This window comes from Oryctolagus cuniculus, chromosome 12 (assembly GCF_051225735.1).
Source record: "Oryctolagus cuniculus isolate XC-2025 breed Fujian yellow rabbit chromosome 12, ASM5122573v1, whole genome shotgun sequence".
In the NCBI taxonomy this organism is placed as follows: Eukaryota; Metazoa; Chordata; class Mammalia; order Lagomorpha; family Leporidae; genus Oryctolagus; species Oryctolagus cuniculus.
This window is the reverse complement of record NC_142878.1, coordinates 8,504,410-8,530,081: the sequence shown is the minus strand read 5'-3', so window position 1 is coordinate 8,530,081 and position 25,672 is coordinate 8,504,410. Positions and strand designations below refer to the sequence as shown.

General features: G+C 52.3%; 1 protein-coding gene across 4 annotated transcripts in view; it reads left to right on the top strand.

Annotated features, from left to right (window-relative positions):
• IGF1R (insulin like growth factor 1 receptor) overlaps positions 1-25,672 on the top strand; it is a 250,880-nt gene that overhangs the window by 188,441 nt on the left and 36,767 nt on the right. For all 4 annotated transcript variants that reach the window (XM_008248786.4, XM_017337784.4, XM_017337786.4 and 1 more), the window contains 3 exons: positions 15,179-15,491; positions 20,030-20,178; positions 22,695-22,839. In XM_008248786.4, the coding sequence (XP_008247008.1) occupies positions 15,179-15,491; positions 20,030-20,178; positions 22,695-22,839 (607 nt within the window). The remainder of the gene's footprint in view (positions 1-15,178; positions 15,492-20,029; positions 20,179-22,694; positions 22,840-25,672) is intronic.

Below are 25,672 nucleotides of genomic sequence, written 5' to 3'. Positions count from 1 at the left end.
AAACAGGGCAACACAAAGAGCTCATGTCTGTTGGTTCATTCCCCAAATGCCCACAATGGCTGAAGCTGGGCTATGGCGGGAGTATTTGTGCAGGGGTGGAATTGGAAATATTTTAGATTTCTGTCCTTTTCTTTTTTTCTTTCTTAACCACGCAACCCTTCACGCAAAGTGAAATCATCTGTGGATCCTAGTGTAGGAGACCAATCAGGTACCTGGCAGTCGGTCTCCCCGCTGGCCCCATGAGGCATCCCTGGAGAATCAGGGAAAAGAGAGCCACAGCGTGAGATGTCACTGCTTCCACTCCATACATACCTCTGCCGAGCAGGCAGAGAATTGGCAGAATCAGGAGCCAGCCTTGGGTCAGGTAATAGTAGCTAATGTCAGCACAGCACCTGCTGTATGCTGGGAGGCAGGCCCAGCACTGGTTTGCCACATTTAGTCCTGCAGAAGTTACGTGGCGGTATCCTGTGTTTTATGTGCATATAGAGAGAACAGAGTCCCTTGGACACACAGAACTGGGATATAAACTTCTGTCTCACTCCAGAACCAATGTTCTTGAGCCTTAGTGCAAAGCTTCTCTTGTGCTCTGTCTCCAAAAATAGAGGATTTAAGCTTCTCAAAATTTTAAACACTGACTCTGCCTAAAACCCGTCTTTAAAAAAAGAGACAGACTGACAGACAGACAGACATGACCTGGGCCTTTAAAAATGTGGCCAAGCTGGCACATGAATGGCGTAGGCTGTTTCTAAGTTGTTGCTTTAAATATTGCCAGCATAGCTTCTGGGTTGGTAGTCTTGTTTGCTCTGTGATGTATTTTTGACAGTCTTTATGTGCAGACGAATGCGACCTTGTGCCACCACGCCCGTCCTCCTAGAAGGGAGACTGTTGAGGGGCCACCGTAAGTTGACGTGACTGACAATGCTTCAAATGCATAACCTGAGACACATTTTTCCAATTCTTCTATGTCCTCACTGATAATTTTCTCAAAGTCTCTTCACTGGGTTTGGAACCAAGTGAAAGACTTATCTTTAGATTTGTACTGTCAGTGCCCTTGCCTGTACAGTGAGAAGACAGAGAAGGAAAACCTCACATATGGGAGATAAGATCCATGGCCACTTGGTCTTGGAGGCCTAAGGTACGTATTAATTTGCAGGCTGCTTTTATTCATCAAAGAGCAAAAGCATCTAACGGGCCAGGACACTTGTCGGTTCCACCTCTGCTCCTGTGTGCGCCATGAGACGTGAAAGCAAGCCAGAATTTGAAAGTATCAGATGGGGATGAAGCTGTTTTTCTAGCACCTGGCTAATGTAATAGAGAGTGTTTATGCTTTGTTTTTCTGGCGTTGGGTTCTCTATGTAGGTGGCAGGAGATTTCCTGTTAAGCGTTGCGCGTTCCAGGGCAGGAGGACTTGCCTGTGTGTCCTCTGTTGTCACAGCTACAGGAGGGGAGGTTTCCTCACGCTCTGTTCCCGTGTGTGTAGGTGGAGGCTGGGTAACACAGAGAGTGTCCTTTCAGCCCCCCAGCTGTCGGCAGCTCGCAGGTATGTCAGTGAAAATGAGAACAATGGCGTCTGTAGGAATTCCGAATACTGAGTCTTGGAGGCAGATAACCCTTTCCCTAGGAGTGCACTCTGGTCGGAGTTGCTGCCTGCAATACCTCGTGGGTGAAACGGATATTTCGAGCATGGCTGAACTTATTCAGAGGCCCGCGGCGCTTCCTCTACCGGGTTTAGAAATTTCAAAGGACGGGGGTGGAGGGGGCCGGAATTATGGGCATGCAAAGTGGCCAGGAGGATGGAAGTAACAGGTTCAAAGTGTGCCTTCTGTGCCCGGCAGAGCTCTCGCGTGGGCTGAGAATGTTAATTGGGGAAGATAAGGTCTTAGATACGGCCTTCCCATCTGCAAAGCAAGAGAACTTGGACTTGAGGGAAAGTTTAGATGCTGTTTATTTAGGTAGGAGTAATAGGAGTGCAGTGGGGAGAACATACTTTCGTTTTTGTTTGTGGGCATATATTTTGAGATTTATTTGTTTATTTTGAAAGAGTTACAGAGAGAATCTTCCATCTAGTTGTTTACTCCCCATATGGCCGCAACAATGAGTGGTGGGCCAGGCTGAAGCTAGAAGCCAGGAGCTTCTTCCTGGTCTCCCACGTGGATGCAGGGGCCTAAGCACTTGGGCCATCTTCCACTGCCCTCCCAGGTCATCAACAGGGAGCCGGATCAGAAGTGGAGCAGCTGGGACATGAACGGCGCCGTAAGGGATGCCTGTGTACCAGGCGGTGGCTTCACCCGCTGCACCACACGCTGGCCCTGAGAACATGTATTTGATTTGCTTTCTTCAGACGGAGAGAAGTGTGTCTGTGCAATGAAGACAAGTGTGGCTGGGGGAAAAAATGCATCCAGTAGCAGTTCCAGTACTGGGAAATCCACGTCAAAATTAGTATTAACTGCTGGCGCCGCGGCTCACTAGGCTAATCCTCCGCCTAGCGGCGCCGGCACACCGGGTTCTAGTCCCGGTCGGGGCGCCGGATTCTGTCCCGGTTGCCCCTCTTCCAGGCCAGCCCTCTGCTGTGGCCAGGGAGTGCAGTGGAGGATGGCCCAGGTGCTTGGGCCCTGCACCCCATGGGAGACCAGGAGAAGCACCTGGCTCCTGGCTCCTGCCATCGGATCAGCGCGGTGCGCCGGCCGCAGCGCGCCGGCCGCGGCGGCCATTGGAGGGTGAACCAACGGCAAAGGAAGACCTTTCTCTCTGTCTCTCTCTCTCACTGTCCACTCTGCCTGTCAAAAAAAAAAAAAAAATTAGTATTAACTAATTATTAAATTAAGTATTAAATTAGAGCCGTAGGTTGTTTTTCAAAAGGAGTTTTGTATTTTTAAAGGTTGAGAGGCGGTGCTCTTTGCAGGAGTGGGGGCCCCAGGGTGCCCTGTGTCTGAGGCTGGACACCTGGGTCTTTGCGGGTGGGGTGGCTGTCATAGCCTGCAGCCACTTTCCTCACCTGCCAGAGGCAGGCCTTGGGCTGGATGCCGCGGTCTTGAGTTGCTTTCAGATCCAGAATGCGGTGACTCTGCCTTGGGTATTCATCTCATTTCAAAGATGCCCCCTGGCTCTCTGTGCCAGCCTGGGGGTGGGAGCACCTTTCCTGGGCCCCAGGTGAGCGGGGGCCCGAGTAGCTGTCTCGACGCTGGCATCTGCTGCAGTGAACACACGCTGACTGCAGCCTTCACCCTGCATTTCAGGTCACTCCGACTGTTTGCAAAACATGTTCTCTTTTTCTGTCACTTGCCAGGACTTGTCCTCTCTGTGAGTAGAACACAAATACATCCTGAGGGATGTTGTGCCCCAGTGTGCGAGGCTGTGGCTTCCGCACCCCGGCCTCCCGGGGCCCTCCACTGCCCAGGAACACAGATGCCCGGGGCCCGCAGGACACCGCAGTGGTTCTGACGGGAATCGGAAGCTGCTGCATCACTTACAGAAGATGACTCTAGAACGCTTTCAGATCTCGGCTCTCCCGATACTCAAGTCCAGAGTTTTGGATCTAATTTTTGAAGGAGACATTGATGCTGCAGCCTGCATCTTAAAGAGGCTGAACAAGTTTATAGATACAGTGTACATTTAAGATCCCAGGAAGAGGAGGAGCCAGAAACATTAGGAGACAGGAGATAATGCAAATGGCAAAAAATAAAAAAAAAAAAGATGGGGAAAAAAGATCTGCCCTCACCAGCAGCCATAGAATTGAAGAGAAATGTGTTTCCCCCTCTGACATGGGAAAAGAAGAAAAAATGGGATTATGTGCCTTTTTTTAACTTTTTCTGAAGATTTGCCACTCTCGAAACTGTATCAAGAAGGTATGTGGCCTCTAGAAACATTCTTTTTCTTTTTTTAAGATTTATTTACTTATTTGAAAGACTTAGAGGGAGAAATAGATCCTCTGTCTGCTGGTTCCCTTCCCTAGTGGCCACAATGGCCAGTACTGAACCAGGAGCTTCTTCTGGGTCTCCCACATAGGTGGCAGGGGCTCAGGCACTCTGCTAATTTCCCAGACCATCAGCAGGAGCTGGATCCGGAAGTAGAGCAGCTGAGACGTGAACTGGTGGCCATACAAGATGCTGGCATTGCAGGCAAAGGCCTTACTCCCTATGCCACAGCACCAAACCCTAGAAGCATTCTTTAGAAGAATGTGGCTTTGCAGAATCGTGAGCTCATTGAACAAGTGTGTCTCCTCCTAAGGAGACAGCTGGGGAGGGGCCGTTCCTGGCCATGTATTTCATGCCTATGAAGAGGCTTCACTCTGATGTGTGCACTCGTGCAGGTATGTGTGTGAAAGTCTGATTTCTGCAGAAACCATAAAAGTCCACCTCCACAGGGACCTGGTACATCTATCACAGTTTCCTGGTAAACAATTCTGCTGCTGTTGGCAAAATTTCATCCAAAACACTGCGTGCTGTTCTCTAAATAGCAATTTCCCTTCAAGAGGCTGTGTTCAGTGAAGTCACACAAATTGTGTTGACGTCAGTGTTTACGCGTATGGAAAGCAGCAGCTGCAAGGTGTCACTCCAGCCTTGCACCGATTCTGCTACCAAAATCGATAGGAGGCGTGATTCGCGTTAGCCACACCTGCACAGGTGCGTGCCGTAGCCTGGATCCCTGGGTCAACACCAGCCAGCTATGTAATTGCCCAGACGTGGGCTCTAACGCCTGTGTTAAAAGATGCAGCCGAAACCACAAAGTTGGAGGCCTCTCCCTCTGAGCTTGGCCCCCCCTCGGCGGAAACAGCCCCCGGTTTGTCCGTAGGAGACGCAGGCCTGCCTTGTTAGGAAGTCAGCAACATGGAGGGGCCCACAATGCCTCACATAACTCTGTGTACAGTAACAGAGAGTGGAACTCGGGCCGTCAGCACGAACGAGCAGACGAGTTATAAATATAGAATACGCTCTCAATTCCACTTCAGTTAGTCATGGAGGGACAGTGTGCGTTTTATAAACTTATAAGGAATATACAAACAGTTCCAAATTTAAAGTGACTTGGAGTAGCTTTTAAGTGTGCGAAAAGAGTATTTTTTCCACCCTGTCCTTTTAAGTATCTGTGAACAGGCAGGAGTAAAGGATCGGTGTCTTTCTGTGCTCGTGCTGCGCCCAGCGCAAGGGGGAGAGCTGCGGGAGCCACTGCTCCGGGGACTCTCCTGTCTTTGGAGAAAGACTCCAAAACAGTGCAGAGGGACGGGCTGAGTCACGAGTGGCGGCCCATGCTGACCGCTGCAGCACGTTGCTTCCTGCCTGGATGCTACCCTGTGTACCCTCCTCATCTTTGATTAATTTTTTTCCACATGCAAACTTGTCTCTCTGTCCCAAACTTTTGTTGGAATTTGAATGTGAAGACCTTTTTAAGAAAGGTGTATTTATTTACTTGAAAGGCAGAATTATAAGAAAGAGAGAAATGGGGGGCGGGTCTTGCATTTGCTGCTTCACTCCCCAGATGACTACAACGGTCAGGGATGGGCCAGGGTGAAGCCAGGAACCAGGCACTCCATCTCGGTCTCCCACATGGGTGCAGGGGCCCAGGTGCTTGGAATGTCGTCCACTGCTTTCCCAGCGCGTTGGCAGGGAGCTGGATCTGAAGCAAAGCAGCCGAGACTGACTGGAGCCAACACTCCTACAGGATGCCCGTGTCACAGACATAACCTGCTACGCCACAGCACTGGCCCTGAATGTAGGATTTAAAAGAACATTTGGAAAATTGTAAAGTACAAAAGGATTTTTTAAAAGAGTTTACTTATTTATTTGAGAGGTAGAGTTACAGACAGTGAGAGGGAGTGACAGAGAAAAATCATTTTTATAAGAATATTTTGCTGTATAAAATAATAGTCAAAGCAGTAGATGTTCTTCATGTCCTGTCGTAACATACTGTGTTTTTTAAACATTTTAAGGTATACAAACTTCCTGCTTTCACACCTTCCAGTTTAGGAGCAGAGTGATTCTGCCCATCCTGCGCCTCCTCCCACCCCCCCGCCCGCTGCCCACCTGTGTTACCTTGCTTCCTGTTACTGTGACGCAGGACGCCCTCCTGGGCTGTTCCTGCGGAGCTCACAGCTTTCGTCTGTCTCTGTGGCGTGTTCTTCTCAGTGCAGCAGAAAGCTGGTGCTAAGAGAGGAGGGTCGTGCAGCTGTGACCTTGCCTTCACAGGTTAGGGCCTGTGACTCTTTTTTCCCTGATAGCAAAGGATAGCACACAATTTAGACAGTGTGATAGAGTTATCAAATCCTTCTTCCTTTACAGTAAATCTAGAATGTACATAGATTTGGGGATCCTAAGCCCCTCTCAGCAACTGTCGCCAGGCACACCTGTGACTTTATCATTACCTGTTGATTCAGTCTTACAGGGCTGATTCCCTATGGCATGGTTCATGTAAGTCAAAACTTATGAATGAAAATGAAAAGGAATGAAATACTGATAAAAGCTGCACCAAGGGTGCAGCGTGGAAACCATATGCTGAGGGCAAGGAAGCCAGACCCAAAGACCACCTGCCGCACCACCGCGTCCCTGTGAAAGGCCAGGGTCCAGAACAGCCAGATGCGTCCAGACAGGAAGGAGATCTGTGGGTGCCTGGGGTTCTGGAGGGATAGGGGAATGGCCCCAGGCACAGGGGTGTCCTTTGGGCTAATGAAAATATTCTTTTTTTAAAAAAAGATTTATTTATTTATTTGAGAGGCAGAGTTACAGAGAGAGGGGCAATCAGAGAGAGACAGAGAAAGGTCTTCCATCTGCTGGTTCACTCCCCAAATGGCCACAATGGCCAGAGCTGAGCTGATCCAAAGCCAGGAGCCAGGAGCTTCTTTCAAGTCTCCCACATGCGTGCAGGGGCCCAAGCACTTGGGCCATCTTCCACTGCTTTCCCAGGCCAGCAGGGAGCTGGACTGGAAGTGGAGCAGCTGGGACAGGAACCAGCGCCCTTTAGGATGCCAGTGCTGAAGATGGAGGCTTAACCTACTGCACTACAGTGCCAGCCCCCAGGATGAAAATATGTTAAGATTGTGAGAGTTTGTACTATTCTGTGTATATATTAAAAGCCATTGTACACTTTCGGTGGGTAAACTGTAGCTCATTAAAGCTTTTCTAAAACATGTCTGAAGGGAGGAAGGACCCGTCGCCTCCTGCGTCCACCAGCCTGCAGGAGGTCTGAGCCACCTGCCCCTCAGCCTCTCACCTTCCTATGGTCCCTGCATTGCCTCTCTGCACCAACGGCCTCTCTGTCCTACCCTTAGCATTTAGCTCCCCAAGTCTCTGTAATGACGATGCTCTTTGTAACTCGCCTCCCTCTGGTTTCTTGGTTGCCCTTTTTGCCACGTGTATTTGTTTTCTACTTTGTCAATGCTCTGCTCAGCTCTGCTTGTTAGTTCCTGAGATTGAAATGGACCCAATGGGCATTGTCGGTAGGTAGGCAACTGTTTCTTTTGGTCATTAGTGAAATGCTCACAGTGACAGTCTGCAGCCCCACCTTGTGGCTTACCTTCTGTCTCAAAGAGCGAGCCCCCGCCTGGCCCTCAGACGTTGCTGTCAGCCTGGATTGTGTGCTCGGCCGAGGTGAGGGCATGGCTGTTGGGCTTTTCCTTCTCCTGCATGGCAGAGGTTGTGGTCCAGCTGAGCTGTATGCGTGGACGAAGAGAATGAACTCTCACTACCTAATTGCTTTAGGCAGACTTGTCAGGGTGGAACTGGCCCTGGGGGCCGTTGAGTTGAGCCTTCCTGGGTCTGGTTGGCTTCCAGGGAGCACGGCACTTGCGTGTGGGTACATGAGCTCTTTAGGGTGTGCTGCAGGACCCAGGGCCTCCCCTAGAGGGGCTGCTCTGCTACTCCAGGACCACAGCTGAGCCGTGGCCCTGGCTGCAAACCCTAACTAGACCCAGCCGTGCAGGTTTGTGCTCAGAAATGTTCCTGAGGCTTCCATTTGCCATAACCCAATCAATAAAGCAAGCTCGCAGTGCACATTGTCTCCGTATTGTCCCTCAGGTGCCCGGCTCTCCCAGAGTGTGTGTCCGTCAGGTTTTGTCCTTACACAGTCTTTAAGCAGGCTCATGGCTTTGCTCTTCCTAAGGGGTGCAGGCTTACAGGGAAGAGTAGGATGTGAGGAGCTCCCGGGGTGCTTTGCTTAGACAGCGGGGAGGCGCTGGAGCAGTGGCCAGCTCCAGTCGTGTGGGCAGCAGCTTCCGGCCACGGTCAGGGAGACCAGGGTGAGGAGCCCAGGTTTGTGTCTTTATAGTTTCCCCCCTTAGACAAGCTGTTTAGGCTCTCAGTTCCTTCCATTTGACCGTTGACAGGTAAGGATGGTGACAGTGGACCTCGGGTAATTGTTGGAGACAAGTGTGTGTGAGAGAAATAACATATATAAAACGCTTACTCTAGCAGGCATATGGGCAGCATTCAGTGTATAGTGTCAATCGCACTCACATAGGAGTCCTAGATTCACATGAGCATGTTGACACGAGGCATCTTCAAGGTCAGAGTGATTCCCGCAGTCTGCTTGGTCCTGGAAGATCCCTGCTGGTGCTACCGGGCAGTGGAGCAGGGCTTTCTCTAATTCGATGTCCCTGAACATAGCCCGATGGGTCACCTGGGTTTTACAGAGCAGGGTTTTGAGCTGATGCGAGACTGGCCCAGGCAGATCTCATGGCCCCAGGTGCTCCTGGCACATGACTGCCTGCTTCTGCGTGCTATGAAGCAGTCCCGGAACCCGGTGCCGCCTCACTAGCGATGGGAGTGGTGTGGTGAGCAGTGCGTGTGTGCCCTCTTGGCTTTTGAAGGTGGGGCCTTTGGGAGGTAATTAGGGTGAGGCAGGGTCGTAAGCACACACACACACATATGAACAGTGTATATGTGTGCTTGCACGTGCACACATGTAAGTGTGTGTGTCATTTGCATTTTACTTTGTGGAGCTAAGCATTTCCTAGGAATCCTGCTTGTCTGTTCCAGCAGGTTTATGTCAAGAACATCACAGTGATAAGCTGGAGTGAGATACAGCAGCTCTCTCTGAGCCTGGAAAGCCTGCGTGGCGTCTCCATTGCTCTACTGCCTTTGAAAGAGATCGGGCTTGGTCTGTTTTCTGCTGCTGTAACAAAATACCTGGGGCTGAGTGGTTTATAGAGAAAAGGGATTTACGGCTCAGCCTCCTGGAGGCGGGGAAGTCCCAGCGCCTGGTACCGGACCTCTAGCTGCCCTGTCACCTGGTGACAGGCGTCCCACAGTTAGAGCATGGGTGCCAGCGTGGTCCCCAATAAAGCCACCAACCCCATCCTGGGCCCCCTGTTCTTCTAACCCTAGTTGCTTCCCAAAGACCCCACTGTCAAATACCATCAACATGTGAAGTCTAGTTGGAGTCCCCACCCTGAGATACCATCTCAGTGGCAACCAGATTTCCATACGTGGACTTGAAGAGCACGCATTCAAATCAGAGCAGTATCCTGGGTGATGGGGTGGGCGGAGGTATGCACGAGAGGAGATTGATTACCGTACCAGCCGAGGGCATCCTAGCACACCCGCCAAGCCGAGTGGACACAGTCCAGCCCTGGACAGCTGTCCTTACCTGGGCCCGCCTTGGGCCCCCGGGCATCTCTGCACCCGATGCCGGCTCCTAGGGATGGTGTCCTACCCTCTGTCCAAACTACAGCTTTCAGCCGGACGGCAGGGGGTCCGTGTATCTTCCTGGATAAGCAGCAGTGTAGCCTTCTCTCTGTGTGGCTGATTACAAAGAGAAAGCAGCAGGGTCAACCTGAGTTGGCCTCTTTGTCCCTAGGCCCTCACGACCAGTGTGCCTTGTTGTCCTTCTCCTGTACTGTGTGTCTGTGGGGAGGGGGCGGGGAAGGCTGGAAACCAGGCCTGAAGTCCCACTTCCTTGCAGTCTCCGTCTCCCCACCCACCGTGACCCTGGCCCTGACTCGAGGCCCTGACCGCTCCTGATGGCATTGGTGCAGCCGCGGGCCGGGCATTTTCCCTTGGGTGTCTGCACGGAAACAACACATCCCACACGGAACTGATCCTTCTGTACGGGGAAAAAAAAAAAGAAAGAAACCCTCCTCAAAGTGTGTCTTTCCCAGGCACCACGGCACCACGTCCGCCATCTGTGCTGCCGCCCCTTGATCTGGGCCATTGCCACTGCCAGGAGAGATGGCTGCCGGCTAATGTGGACCGCTGCTCAGAATGGTCCCTGTTCTCCCAAGGTAGTCCGCACCTCTGCTGGTGGAGTCCCAGGCGCTGCCCCCCCCCCCAGCTCCCCTGCCTCTGTCCAGTTGTTCTGAGTTTTCCTCTCTCCCCCGGTTCCTCGGCCCACTCTCCCCAGTGGCTCTGCCACCATTCCCAGGCACCTGCCAGCTCCTGCTCACTTGTCAGGCTCTGGCCTGGAAGTCCCTCCCCTGGGCAACTGCCCTACTCAGCCTTTTGCTTGCCCTTTTGGGTCCTCCCCCCCCCCCCCCGGGGGGGAGCCTCAGGCTGTGAGCCCCAGCAGGGCCAGGCTGAGTCCCTGAGCCTGCAGGACCCAGCCTGGGGCCAGGCTGTGAAGGTCACCTGGAGCCTCTCTCACTCCCTCTCCTCCGACTGCCTGGGGCCTCGCTGAGGGGAGGAGGGGCCGACCCTTGGATCCACTGACTAGGCCAGAATCCCCCCCTCCCTTCCCCATCTCCTTCCCGGTCTCCTTCCCCACTGCCCCTCCCTGTGGTCTGAGGATTCAGTTCCTTTCCTTGCAAGGCAAGAGAAGCTAAGATCTGTGTCTCTCTGATGCCCCCTGGCGGCCGAAATCCACTTTCCTGGCGTTAGCGGCGCTGGATCTCGGAGCCTGAGGCTGTCTCCCTCCTTCTCTGGGGCACGTGGATCTTAGGGCAACCAGAGTAGCGAAGATGTCCCTAAACCGCCCTGGGTGTTGATTGAGAACTTCACCTGATTGGAGCATCCCCGAGCTAGTTCCGTCCTGCAGGAATGATCTGGGATGAAACTGCGTGGTGAGGAATTCTGTGGCCGAGAGCCCTTCCTGCATTTCTCCTGGGGGGGCTGCCTCCTCTCTGCTCTTCCAGCAGGACACGTTAGTATCGTGCACTTTAAAAAACGGTTTCCTGTAGCTGAAGCTCGTTAAAGAATTTACGGGCAAGAATAAAAATAATAATAATAAAAAAAAACCCTAGAAAGACTTTAATAACTGCAAGGACCCTGGGGTGGAAGAGGGGTAAAGGCTGATGTATGGGAGGTTTTTTCCTGTCCCCAAAAATGAAGAGAATGAGCTTTTAAATGCAGCGCTGTGTTTTATGTGATTGTGACCCCAGGCCAGTCTTTTTCGTGGTCAGTGTGGGACATGTTGTTTGCTTTCCCAGCAATTTAGATAGGCATTTTGTTGTTGTTGTTTTTATTGTGGGCCATTGTCAGAATTGCAAGGACTGGCAACATCTCCTGGACAAAATCAATTCGCTTTCCCTCTGTTATCTGTTACTGTACGGTAGACTCCGTGTTCCTCTTAGTATTTAGAAGTTGAAGTGCTCCACGTGCCCCCTCCTCGCGGATGCTAGAGAAGGGGTTCCCTCCCTCTCCCCCGTGGCGCCATGGTTGGGGAGTTGGTACTGCACTCAGTGTAAAGTTTTGTCATCTGCTGGCTTGACTCACCGCCTGGGGCTTTTCAAGAAATCTCTAAGCAGTCCTGAACACTAATAGTATTTATATACATTGAGATGAGGCAGAATTTAAGGCAGTCCTGTGGGGCCGGCTGCAGGATGTGTGATCCCAGACCTCTCCACTGGTTCCCCAGAACGCTCACTGTGTGTCTCAGCAAGGGGGACCCCCAGCTTCCATCCCCGGGGCCACCACTCATCGGAAGTGTCCTCCTCCCCATCACGCCCCACCCTCACTCCCCACAGACTGTGCATAGCTTCAGGTCCCTTCACCTTGTGGCAGCTTCGCTGGAATTCCTTCTGAAGCTGCACCCACCGCGAAAACCAGTGCAGCTCCCCACACTGTGGCTTGTTGCGGCAGCGACCGACTGACCCCACGGGGAGGCCGCAGTGGACACTGCGCTGGCCTCTGTCCCGAGGGATGTGAGATGTGAAATGCGGGCACTGGGTGAGGTGTCTTTGTTCATTTTCATCCTGCAAAAGTGCGACGTTTATATCGGGGTGCGATCCATGGCAAGCACATTTGTGGGGGCATTTTTCTGTTTTCTTTTTTAAATGCTCCCCAGTGTTTATTACCACTCGAGTAACTAATTGATCTTAATGTCTCTTGTTTCTCATTTTATGTCACGTTTTCTTGAAATTGTACGTGAGGAAAAGAGGACGCTGCAAGGGGATACTGGTCTACCTTAGTCTCAGTGATAGTGAGATCGCGGGGTAGCTCCCCTCTCTCCTCTGCTCACAAAGCCGGATGGTGCTGGCCCAGCACAGAGCCAGCTCTGGGAATCCAGGGCTCCGAGCAGGCTGTGTGTGTGTGTACACCACTGCTGGCACCTGTTGGAAGGCGACCCTGAACCTCGTTTGTGTGTTTGGTTTGTTGAACTTCTCGGATCCGTGTGATACCTGGTGAGCTTGCAGCAGCCCACTTGTGTTACGTGAGACTCCATCTGCAATGTTCTTTATTCCTCTCATCTTCCTGCTTTCATCTCCAGCCTCATCACTGCACAGTCTTCTCTGGAGCTCAGAGCCTGGGCTACACCAGCACCTGCACTCAGTCCTGTCCCACGTGGTGTGTCGTCCATCCCTGGAGGACAGGGACTGCCTGGCGAGCAGGTGCAGCACACGCCCAGTCAACAGTTCTGCATGGACAGAAAACCAAAGGACAGACGGACTTAATTCTGTTGTCCCAAACACTCGAAATCAGGATATGTAATTTCAAGATTTCTTTAGATCTTACCCTTGAAGTGACTTCCATAAGTTACTACGTGAAATTAAGAAATCATTTAACCCATTTGATAATGAGATGTCTTTAAGGGAGAGTTTTGATGAGAAGAGTGTGTGTATGTGTGTTCTGTAAATATGTGAGCCTTGCAAATTCAGGTTTGTGTTCTCCTTAAGACAGTCACTTCGGTAGGTAGTAAATGCAGCTGCACGCTTGCGGAGCTCCACACGTAAGCTTTCCTGTGTGATCACGGGGAGTCAGCTGCTCAGTATTCTTGTGTAGGTTAGTTCTGAGAAGCAGGCAGAAGCAGTCGCGAGAGAATTCCGCGGAAGGAAGCGACACAATCCAACAGGAATTGTTTTCTTCTTCCCTGATAGTTCTGAAGCTGTGTCTCAGTTGGGGTTGCTTCCATGTGACAAATGGCCTAAAACTCTGTCTGCGGAGAAGTCTGGAGGGGAGCAGTCCAGGGTTCCCCCGTGGCTCCACACTCCTGGGGACCAGGTCATTCCACCTTGCTCCAACATTCCTAGTGGGTCACCTTGTGATCCCACAGGGCTGTTGGAGCGCCCACGTGTTAGTCTGCATTCCAGCCAGCAGGAGGCAGAAGCGAGGCCCTCTCTGTTTTAGGGAGTCTTTCAGGAGATTCCAGTCCTAAAGCTTGCTGACATCTTGCTGGTCCCTTTTTGCCAAGCGGCTGGTAACTAGTATCTCGCTGGCTGTTAACACACCCAAATAAAAATTACCACAAAGGATAAGGCCGATGCCTAGTGGAAGGCAACCTGTTGTTTGTGCTAAAGGATTATTTCAAAGGAGAAAGCTGCGAGTCCCCTTCAGCTTGGCAGCATCAGGAGAGTTGGTTTGCTTTCTTTGGACTTGAATGCCCAAGTTCTGATACCTGTTTCTAAATTCACCCTTTGAAGTGAAACAGGAACTCTTGGATGCAGCTAGTAGGTGTGTCTATTGGTACGATCTTTCCTGAGGACAGCTTGAGTCAGCCGGATCAATTCTGGGCATTGATCCTGATGAAATATGAAGGGTGCTCGTGGAGACTGCGGCACTGACTGTAATAATAAAAAGTTGAGGCTAAAGGAGGTACCCAGAGTGGGCGACAGGCGCACCAGATGTTGGACACCCTGCAAGGGGATGTGGTGCTGCTGTTTAATGATGGTGGAACTCAGTCTATTATGCCAAGAAAAAAATAAATAAAATGCTTTCAGAATAGCTTAGCCTGTGTTACTAGTTATCTGTGTTTATATGCCCTTGCACGTGCATAAGAAAGGACCTGGGTTGGGGGTCCTCAAGCTATTTATAAAGGTCCTTTTATGGGCAGGTGGGCTTCCGTGTTCGTTGTGTTCTTTCCTAGCTGTAATTTCTGATTGTTTTCGAGCACACATTTTTATTATGAGAAAACACAAATAATAGAATCTTCACTCAATATTGCATGCCAGAATATAAAATATACACATTTAAATAATTTTGTATTGTTTTCCTACTGAAGGAAAATAGGCCGTGTATAATGCAAACCAGACTTCCTGTTTTGTTGATTTATATTTTATTTACGAGTAAGGCTAACAGCCCGTGGAGTGTGATCGTTGCAGCATCATTATGGAAATAACCGCCAGCTCATCTGTTTTGGATGTAAATTGTGGATTTGTGGATTCTAGACACTGGTTTCATTTAACTTGAGCAAGGAGGGGCTTGCAGGAGGTGGCTCCTAACGTCTTCTGGCCTCTGGTCTCAGAGGGCCTGTCCATCCCTCTGCGTTCTTGTGCGTGACCCGGGGTGGTTTCTCGGTGACCTGCTAGGTTACCACTCGGGGTGAACTTTCTCTCCTTGCTGGGTTGGGGCAAACTTTTGACAGGGTACAAGAGACCCGCTTTGCGAAAGCTATTCTGCAGACCCGAATGGTGCCACCTTGCTGTTGTAGTCTAACCATAATAAGAGGCATTTGTGCACAGTAAGGCTTTCAGGGGTTTTCATTGAGGGACTGACTTGGAATCCAGAAAGATCAAAGCACGGTGCTTGTGGAAGTACTGGTCTGGGGCTTCCCCAGGGTCACCTGCGCCTGGGCAGCCTTCTCATTGGATAGTGTCAATCCCACCTACAGATGGAAAGGGAGAGGTCAGGGTGCCAGGGCTGAGGACTGGACCCAGACCAGGCGAGGCGCCCCCTCGCGGTGGTGGGGCTCCCTGCAGCCTCATGTGGCTTTTCTCCCCAGGGAGCCTTCCAGTGCTGTGGGAGCCCCCAGGTGACCCAGCAGGATGCTGGAGGCCGCGGGTCCCCCACACCATCTCACAGCCCTCTCCCCTTTGTCCTCGCAGTGTGCCCCAGCGCGTGCGGGAAGCGGGCATGCACCGAGAACAACGAATGCTGCCACCCCGAGTGCCTGGGCAGCTGCCACGCGCCTGACGACGACACGGCCTGCGTCGCCTGCCGCCACTACTATTTCTCCGGCGTCTGCGTGCCCGCCTGCCCGCCCAACACCTACCGATTCGAGGGCTGGCGCTGCGTGGACCGCGACTTCTGCGCCAACATCCCTAACGCCGATGGCGGCGACTCCGAGGGCTTTGTCATCCACGACGGCGAGTGCATGCAGGAGTGCCCGTCGGGCTTCATCCGCAACGGCAGCCAGAGGTGAGTGGTCCCACGGGCCCCCGAGGGCACGCACGGCCGGGGGACCCTCGGGTGGGTCCGTTGCAGAGGGCTGGTGGAACCTGGATTCTTGATGAGACTCTGGGAGCGAGTGGCATGTTTCTGTGCATCCCCCCACATACACACACACACACACACACTTGAGATTCAGGACCTGGCTTGCGGGGTTCATGTGCTGTGCGTGTGCGGAGCTGGGACTGTAGGTGAAGCCTGTCTTTCTCCGGTGCTGCTCCACGCTCCCCCAGTGCAGGCTCTGGGAGTGCCAGGGGCGCAAGGGGACAAGGCTCTGCTGGCACCAAGCGGCTGCCACCTCTCAGTGTGGGCTCAGGGCACGCACAGTGACTTTCAAGTGGGAGCACCTCTGCCCCCTCACACCCTTCAGCTCCACCCCCCCCCCACACTTTTCTGTGCTCCCTCCTTTGTCTTCATGGATGCGAGACTTCACCCAGAAAGGGGCGCCTGAGAACAGGCACCAGCGTCTGTGTGTGCCCACGGGACTGCTGGGAGCTGTCCTAGGCTTCTACAGAAGAGGCGCTGGTGTGGTGACCTCCACTGTGGACGCGACACAAGAGTCGAGGTCTAGGGCTGCTGTCGCCTCCCCTGGAGCGGGCAGAGAACTTAGAGGGTCGTTCTGTTGTCCTGGGCCCAGTGCCTCCATCATTGTTGGCACCAGGGGCCCTTCTGCCGCTGGGGTCTTCAAAGTAACTCTATTCTGCAAATAGGACAGAGCGTTGGAAAAGGGAACTCCGATTCTCAGTACCACTTCTGCAAACAACGTGAGGCAGTTCTCCGTGGAGAGGGGCTGTTTGCAACGTGGTGTTTGGAGACGTCGCTCCTCTCTTAGGCTCACTTCCAAATAGAAAACAAAACTTGCATTCTTTCGAAGTATTGCACGTCAGGCAGCTTTCTGCTGGTTCTAATTTCTGTGAACACCGTCACAGGAAACAGAACGTGTGGAAGGCTTTGAGATGATACTGGGCCAAGAACTGGAATGAGCCGTAAAGTGTACAGATTCCACCTAAAATTACGTCTGCCGTCTTCTGCCTTCATTGTACCGGCAGTCCTAGAAGATAAATGGGGCTTTACCAAGGCCCACCTTGGGCCCTAGGGCCAAGTCTGGCACCCAGGGGAGGCTCAGCCCCAGTTCTCACTTCCCCTTCCTCCTGGAGCTGGAGGGGAGGGCCAGGGCAGGTGGTCTGGGGGCTCAGCGTGGGGCGGTTGTCCTGCAGCAGCCAGGGTGGCGGGCAGCGCCTTTGGTCTTCAGTGCATTCCTCGAAGAACCAAGCTTGGCCATCTGTTCACAAGTACACATACACCCTTTCCATTTCATTTTATTGTTTTTTAAAGATTTATTTATTTATTTGAAAAGTGGTGTTACAGAGAGGGAGAGGTGGAGGCAGAGAGAGAGAATCTTCCATCCACTGGTTCACTCCCCAGATGGCTGCAAGCTGGAGCTGGGCAGATCCAAAGCCAGGTGCTTCTTCCGGGTCTCCCAGCGGGTACAGGGGCCCATCTTCCACTGCTTTCCCAGGTGCATTAGCAGGGAGCTGGATCAGAAGTGGAGCAGTTGAGACTCCGGCTGGTGCCCACATGGGTTGCTGGCGCTGTAGGTGGTGCTTAACCCGCTATGCCACAGCACCAGCCCCACTTTTTCCATTTTAAGATAAAATTCCAACAAGAAATAATAAATCCCCCTCTCCTAGCCTTTGAGGCCGATTTAACACTCACTTTAAACATATATGTTTAGTACTTGTAATACTAGGGTGGATTTGAGGACGCTTAAATATATACCACGTGCTTAGAACACTCCCTTAGGAAAACAGGTGTTTCAGACCCAGGTGATCCCTAGACATTTTGTCAGTGTGTATGTGTGCATGTGTGTGTCTGTGTCAGAAATTCCTGTTTGATTAAAAGATGGAGGGGAACTAAACATGCAGCTGCCTTGCAATCCTGGACATTTGTCCAAGAGAAATAAAAATGCTAATGTCGACCCAAAATCATGTACGCTTTTATTCCTATAGCAACTTCCTTTGTAGTGGCCACAAAGTGGAGGCACTGAGATGCTCTGTGGTAGGTAAGTGACGAAGCAAACTGTGCACCCACACCGTGGACTATTGCTCAGCAAGAAAAAGGAACAAACCATCAAAACACACACTTGGCTGGGTCTCAAGGACATTATGCTGTGTGAAAAAAAAAAGCTGATCGCTAAAGGTCACCTACTGTATAATTCCACTTATGTAACAGTCTCCAAATGACAGGATGATAGACACGGAGGACAGTTCAGTGGTTGCCAGGAGTTGGGAATTCTGGGTGCGGAGGTGCCCATGCCTGGGTAGGGAGCACGAGGGCGATCTTTGTGGCAGTGTCTTGCCTGCCTTGGGGTCACGCAGACCTGCACGGCGATGCGATGGCACAGGGCCGCGCACACGCTGTGGCAGTGTTCATTTCCTGGTTTTCCTAGGGCAAGATCATCACGTTAGATGTGGTGACCACGGGAGGAAATCAGGTGAAGGGTGCCTGAGGTCTCTGTACCGTCTCTGCAACTTTGTGAACCTACAGCTATTTCAAGATGCAAAGGGTTTAAAAATGGAAGCCGCACGAGATTCTGCGGCATCTGAGTAATTAAGAAACAAGAGAGGCGGCGTGTGGCACAGCGGTTGCACGCTAGTGAGGGTGCCCACCTCCCGTCTCAGAGCGCCTGGGCTTGAGTCCTGGCTACGATCCTCATCCCAGCTTCCTGCTAATGCACACTCTGGGAGGCAGCAGGTGATGACCCAAGTGGTCGGGTCCCTGCCACCCATGTGGGAGACCTGGATGGAGTTCCTGGCTTTGGTCTGACCCAGCCCCAGCAGTTGTGGGCATTTGGGGAGTAACCAGTGGATGGGGGGGCTCTGTATGTCCATGTTTCTCTCTCTCTTGCTCTGCCACTCAGTCTCTCAAATAAATACAAATAAATAAGAAGTCCATAAATGAGAAACAAGGGAAGGCAGACGGAGCATGCTGAATGAAAGCTGCTCCCTGTGCGAGAAGTAACGATGCTGAGTGTGCAGCTGAGCCCCTCTGCCCTGGGTCGGGTTCCTGCAGGACCCTGTGGAAGCCTGGGTCCTTATTCACCCAAAAGGAAAAAGGAATATACAGAGAAATTCTGTTTAAGCTTCTAAACAGAATAACCCTGCATCTCTCTCTTAAATAGAAAATAAGATTCCCAGGGGCTGGTGCTGTGGTCCTGTGGGTTAAGCTACTGCCTCTGAAGCTGGCATCCCATATCAGAATGCCGGTTCGAGTCCCAGCCACTCCACTTCTAATCAGCAGCAGAAGATGGCCTGAGTCCTTGGGTCCCTGCCACCCGTGTGGGAGACCTGTTAGAGCTTTGGCTCCTGGCTTCAGCCTGACCCAGCCCCAGCCATTGCTGCCATCGGTGGAGTGAAGTGGCTGATGGAAGACGACTGTCTGTCCCTCTCTCCCTGTGTTACTCTCTCTGCCTTTCAAATAAACAATAAAAACAAATCCTTAATAAAACACATTTGAGGAGCAGGGAGGACTCTAATATAAAGAGCTCTAACTCAGACTGTTTTCTTGATGCTTTTTCTTTCGGAAATGGAAAAGATCATTTAAGAACGGTCAAGCAGCTCTCGTGGCTGGCTGACTTACCAGGCTGCCCCACAGACACCCCAGAAGTTTCCATCATTTATCTTTTTTGGAATCAACCCGGCTTTCTGACCCCAGTTCTCTATATAGCCGTGGATCCCAAAGGTTCGGCTGCTGGGCCAGCACGCTGCCTGCTGCTCCTGAGTGGTGGTGGGCAGGCGGGAGAGGAGCCACCTAACACTGCTTTGTGTCACACTCAGGTTAGCGTTTGCAATAGGAACTCAGTACAAAGTGATGGAAACTCCGCCTTGCTTTTATTGCATATGCAGCAAAACAACATTTGGATCAATTTACATGTTTCTGCAAAACACTGTCAGGGAGGAGTTTCGGTAGTGCTGGAGCGGGACGTACGGATCTGCGCAGAGCCACGTGCCTGTTGGAATCCCTCAGTGGGCTTCCCTGGGCCTCCCACGGCAGGAGCCAGGTTCCTGTGAGTGGCAGAGACACTGCCACCCCTGTCAGCTCTCCCAGCTCCTGCTGCAGGTGTGCAGGCAAGGGCCAGGCCCTCAGAGAGCGGCTGTGTCCCCACAGCCCCCAGAGCTCCCTCTGCGAGGCTGGGACTCCCACATGGAGCCAGCTGGCCCACCAGCCGGCAGCCCGGGATGCGCACAAGCCTCCAGGATGGAGCGGTGTTTTGTCTGGAAACAAGCAGCACGCTCGTCCTCTGCAGGCACCTTCTCCTCTCGGCTGCAGTCTGAGCGGCTGGGTGGGCTTGGGGATGAGATACCGCGCCATCACTCGAACGCGTCAGAGCAGTTGCTTCTCGCAGTGCGTGCTAAACGTGCAGTGATGATTTTTAATGCAAGGAGACAGACTCACATCCTCCGTGTTCTTTCTGTGTGGTGTGTGTGTGGATTCTTTGTCTTCCACAGCATGTTCTGCATTCCCTGTGAAGGTCCGTGCCCCAAGGTCTGTGAGGAAGACAAGAAAACAAAGACCATTGATTCTGTTAATTCTGCTCAAATGCTCCAAGGCTGCACCATCTTCAAGGGGAATCTGCTCATTAACATCCGACGAGGCAGTGAGTATCCCCTCTGCCGGAAGCGGGCTGGGTCTCTAGGCTGTCTTTTATGGGTGTTCTTCCTCTGTGTCAAAATGAAAACCAGCAACCGTGTGTAAGCTCCCTGCCGCTTGTCTCTCCAATGAGTCTCCCTCGGAGATAAAAGCAGGTTGACAGGAACAGTGTTGCTTCGTGTAAAGGTCATCTTTCTGTTGGTCACGTCTTGCCCAGGACAAGCCTGGCGCTGCGCACAGGAGCCCTGAGAGAGGCAGATGGCTCAGAGCTAGGCCTCCGTACCCCACAGCTCCACCCACATGCCCTGCCTTGAGGTTGGGTTATCGCATACATGGAGGAGCCCAAGCGAAAGGACGTGTTTTGTATATAGCGTATCAAACTGTTATAAAGTCCAGAAGAGCTGGTCGATCTCCCATGTACTGCTGAGAGCCCAGAGACACAACCATGTGTTGGCGTGTGCGTAACCCTGGATGTGCAGAAGGTGGTGTTCCTGGTGAAGCCGCATTTGCACAGCCTGTCCTGCGTGCTGTCACTTCCGATCTTTAGTCCACAAGGATTCTAGCAATGGCGCCCGTGCTACCAGGGCCGCGTGGCCGAGGTCCTGATCATTTAATAAGCCGGGATAGGACAGTAAGGAGACCGGACCCGGAAGAGGAAAGGAATTTCTGTCTTGTAAATCCTTTTGTTAGGTTTTTTTTTTTTTTTAAGTTTGGTGGTGGTGGGGTGAGTGTTCTGTGATTTGACTTTTCCTTGCTATTTACGGACTGAGTGGACTGTGTCCTTACAGGTTTAGAAATGGCAGAGAAAAGATTTTTGCTTAGTTCTTGTGGGGTTGTTATTCGCTGTTTTGGGGGCACACCCCAGCCTCCACATTGGAATTCACTGTTCCTGCAGCCGCGACTGCCTTGCCCTCGTGCGCCTGCCGACCTTGGGTCCCCTATGCTCTCAGCACATTCCTTTACTAACGTGTCCCCAGAACACAGCTTCTAAGTACGCAAACCCTTTGCTCATCTTGTCTAGAAGATCACCATTCGATCCATGAATTAGACTCATGGAGAAGTGTCACCGGTGTAAGAGTAGCACGCGTCACGCGTGATGGTGAACTGTATCTTCCAGAAAGCCGTGGGCTGGATTTAAGGAGACAGGACACCTCGTTGGGAAGGAGATTCCTGGCCCTGAGTGGCAGGCATGCTTCCTGTACCGCGTTTGAATTCATCCCCTTTTCCTTGAGCCATAACCGTGAGCAGACTCGTGTCTTCCCAGCTGGAGTTTCCTTTTAATTTTTGGAAAGTGATGAAAGTCCACATTAAATTTAGAGGGAGTCTTACCCTCCAAGAAACTGGCCTTCTTTTATTTTTATCAATTCAAAGCAAAATAGGGTCTGTTATTAAATAAACCTCCATAAAGCAGTCACAGGAAAATCCCAGTCATTGAACCACTGTGAATTCTTCATAGTCCGTATTATAATGTTGGCCTATGTTAAACTGAAGTCTATTTTTTTTTTTTTTACTTTTACGAGAAACAGGTAAGTGAAACAAAATGACAGGAAATCCGCTGTGTACATACCATGTGGTTTCTGCTTCTGTATTGGCAGCTGTTTTGTTCAACTATTTTCTTGCTATGAAATTAATTACAGAAAACTTCGAAATGGGTTTTTAAAAACCTACCTGCAGGCCGGCGCCGCGGCTCACTAGGCTAATCCTCCACCTAGCGGCGCCGGCACACCGGGTTCTAGTCCTGGTTGGGGCGCCGGATTCTGTCCCGGTTGCCCCTCTTCCAGGCCAGCCCTCTGCTGTGGCCAGGGAGTGCAGTGGAGGATGGCCCAGGTGCTTGGGCCCTGCACCCCATGGGAGACCAGGAAAAGCACCTGGCTCCTGCCATTGGATCAGCGCGGTGCGCCGGCCGCAGCGCGCCAGCCGTGGCGGCCATTGGAGGGTGAACCAACGGCAAAAAGGAAGACCTTTCTCTCTGTCTCTCTCTCTCACTGTCCACTCTGCCTGTCAAAAAAAAAAAAAAAAAAACCTACCTGCAGTCAGCCATTGCTGACATTCTGGTGTTTTCCTCCAAGTTGAATGAGGCGGGATCTGAACCATAGATCCTGTATCTCAGGAACTGGAAGTGTAGCATAGGCACCTCCTAGCGAGACCCTGAAGCCGCTCTGCTCTCTCTGGCTGAGCCCTGGTGCCGTGGAGGCGGTGCTGTCTGTCGGCAGAGCATATTGGAAGATGCTCCCTGCCTGTGTCAGTAATCGGCAGTGCAGGATTTATGATCCGACCTGCTGCTCGTCAGCATGGGGATGCAGCCCCAGCCGCCCGGAGACCTCCCTTCCCCGCCCGGGAGGCCTCGTCCCGGGGGTGGCTGTTGAAAGCCGAGCTCAGGGAAGTGGGGAATTTTGCTGCGGGAAGTGTCGGTCCTGTGCCAGGAGCCCCCCTACACTGCGCCCCACACGTGTTTCTAAGAACCCAAGTTGGTCACCCTTGTGGGAAGCGAGCGCCCGCTGACCCAGTGTCCTCCCCACACAGATAACATTGCCTCGGAGCTGGAGAACTTCATGGGGCTCATCGAGGTGGTGACGGGCTACGTGAAGATCAGCCACTCGCACGCCTTGGTCTCCTTGTCCTTCCTGAAGAACCTCCGCCAGATCCTAGGGGAGGAGCAGCTGGAAGGGTGAGTGCTCCGGGTGTCCTGCGCCGTCCTTCTGTGGCTGAGGGGCCTGATGGCAGACTCGCCGCCACGCAGGTGAGAGCCCGCCCTTGGTAAAGAGAAGGCGGGACGAGCCCACGGCGTTGTGTGCAGGCCCAGGGCTTGTGTGGAGTCAGGGTTCTCCACCCTTGGGTGTTGCTGTTCTGGAAAACAGAGACGTTTCGTTCTTCCCGGGTTGTGAACCCTCAGCCGAGGCCGCAGTAGCAGCTGTTCCTGCCAGGAGTGACAGCCGCCCGTCTGAAGTGCTGAACCCCAGCAGGGTCATCTGCACGGCCCTGGGCTCCCTCAGGACGCTGGGCTCCACCACGGACAGATGACTGCACAAAGCTAACACTTCCCAGACACTTAAGAATACACACTTAGCCGTGTGACCCAGCAGGCGCAGGATCTACCCAGTGTCTACCCAAGAGGAAAACATGCCCTCGCAAGACTTGTATTGAGTGCCCATAGCAGCATTGTTCCTCATACCCACCCCTCCCTGCCCCTAAAAAATGCCATTGGAAGATCCCAATGTCCATCAGCAAATGAACAGATAGATTTAGCAGAATGGGGCACTGCTTTCCTCAGAAACATTAGGCTAAGGGGAAAAAAAAAAAAAAGAGCCATAGGCTTTGCATGAGTCTGTTAATGTGTGGTTTCTAGAAACAGCGAAACCATGCAGACAGCAGCGCAGTGATGGCTGGAGGTAGGCGTGGAGAGACGGTGCCAGCAGAAGAGGGGGCCCTTAGGGTGACAGAAATGTTTTGAAACCGGGTGGTGATGACGGTTGGACAGCTTCATAGATTAACCAAAGCTCACACAACTGATCGCACAGGATGGGTGATTTTTTGGCAGGTAAACTTGACTTCAGTAAAGCAACCTGGAAGAAAAAATAGAAATTTTTTTTTTATCCCGTGTGGTGCCCAGTCCCACCTGTACCTGTACCCCTGCGGTCGGTGTAAACACTGGGTATGGGTGCTGAACCTGGGATCAGCCAGTCTGTTTGCAGGTGAGTGGGAGGGAGCAGCTGCCAGAGACCAGGTCCCGGATCAGCGGCCTTGGCTTTGCCGCCAGACAGCGTCCGTGTGCCAGGGTCTGATGCCCTCCAGAGACAGCCAGAAGCAGTTTCTCGTCTGAGAACTGAGCTGGAAGCTGGTCACGTGTTTGCAAATTCTTTTTCCCAATATGCCAGCAAGGGCCAGCAAGGAGGGAGTGTCCCTTCCCACCCCCGCAGGCCGCAGACCTCGGGCCGGGTCCCGGCGTTCAAGGCACAGGCCTTTCCTCTCACTGTGACTTTGTTCCGGGGAAGCGGACACTTCAGAGAGCAGAACAGGTCTTCCCGCCACTTTGTGAGGTGCTTCAGAGCTCACAGCATCCTCTCCCCTGTGGCCTCGGGGCCAGAGAGCAGGAAGACACCTCCGTTTGCAGCTACAGACCTGCAGCCTGGGAGAGGCTAAGTGCAGTGGTTCCTTAGTAGGCAGTGGCGATGAGGCTCGTACCCCATCTCCAGGCTCCTGAACCCGGGCCTGGGGCCGTCTTCTCTGTCCAGCTCACATCCCCAGCACTGTCCCAGCCTTGCTCCCCACCCCTCTTCATGGGGAGGTCGTGGAACCTACCACGTGGAGGTAAGACAGCCCTGAGGTGGCCGCCACCCCTAGCACAGGCCGGTGTATGCCACACACCAGGCATCGCGTTCTCCGAGATAAGCAGCCGTTCCGGCCACCCCGGTTTGTCTACAGCCTGGTTGATGAGGCCTACCCAAGTATGGAAACAAACATTTTTTGCAACATTGAGAAGGCCGAGAGCCCAGACACCAATATCAATAAAACTCGGGCAGCACGGAGCCTGTGGGAGCCGAAGGAAAACAAACAGGGAACTTAATTTCTTAAAAATATTCTGTCTGTCAAGGCAGAGATCTCGGGGCAGCCGGGAAATCACGTTTACCGACGATTTCCGGAAAGAGCCGTTTGCTTCGGCGGGGGCGTGTTTTGAAGATGTGCCGACAGGTCCCTGCCTTTTCCCCACGTCTTACTCTCACCTCATCGCCGGTGGGGTGTAGGGTGCAGTCTGAGCCTCGAGCTGGAGTTGGAAAAACAGGAGCAGTGTTGACAGGCAGCTCGCGAACGGCTTGATTATTATTTTGATGAGGGTTTTATTTTTATTTCTCCTTAGCTTCCACAGGCTTCATAATACCTGGGTTTTATTGATATTGGTATCCTGGCTCCCAGTGTTCTCAGTGTTGTAAAAAAATGTTTGTGTTTACTGTAAGAAAAAGATAATCTCACTTTTCAAAGCAATTAATCAAATACATAGACTCTCAGCGTGCCTGCCATTCATTTGTCAAATTCCTCATCAGTGATTCACGCTTCCTCCCGTGAGCAGAAGACGGTTTTGTTTGGAAGGTGTTTCCCGTGTGGTTCTGTTTCCTGCAAGCAAAATTAGTTATGAAAAGATGTACCGGGGCTGGCGTCATGGCCCAGTGGGTTAAGCTGCCACCTCTGGCGCCAGCATCCCGTATCGGAGCACTGGATCCATCCCTGGCTGCTCCACTTCCGATCCAGCTCCCTGGTAACTCGCCTTAGCAGAAGATGGTCCAAGTCCTTGGGCCCCTGCCACCCATGTGGGAGACGTGGATGGAGTTACTGGCTCCAGGCATCAGCCTGGCCCAGCCCCAGCTATTGTGTTCATTTGGGGAGTGAACCAGCTGATGGAAGATATTTCTGTCTGTCTGTCTCCCTTTCTTGCTCTCTCAAATGAATAAAAATAAATCTAAGAAAAAGAGAGGCCTCATCATGGGTTAAATGGAGTTAGACCTGAT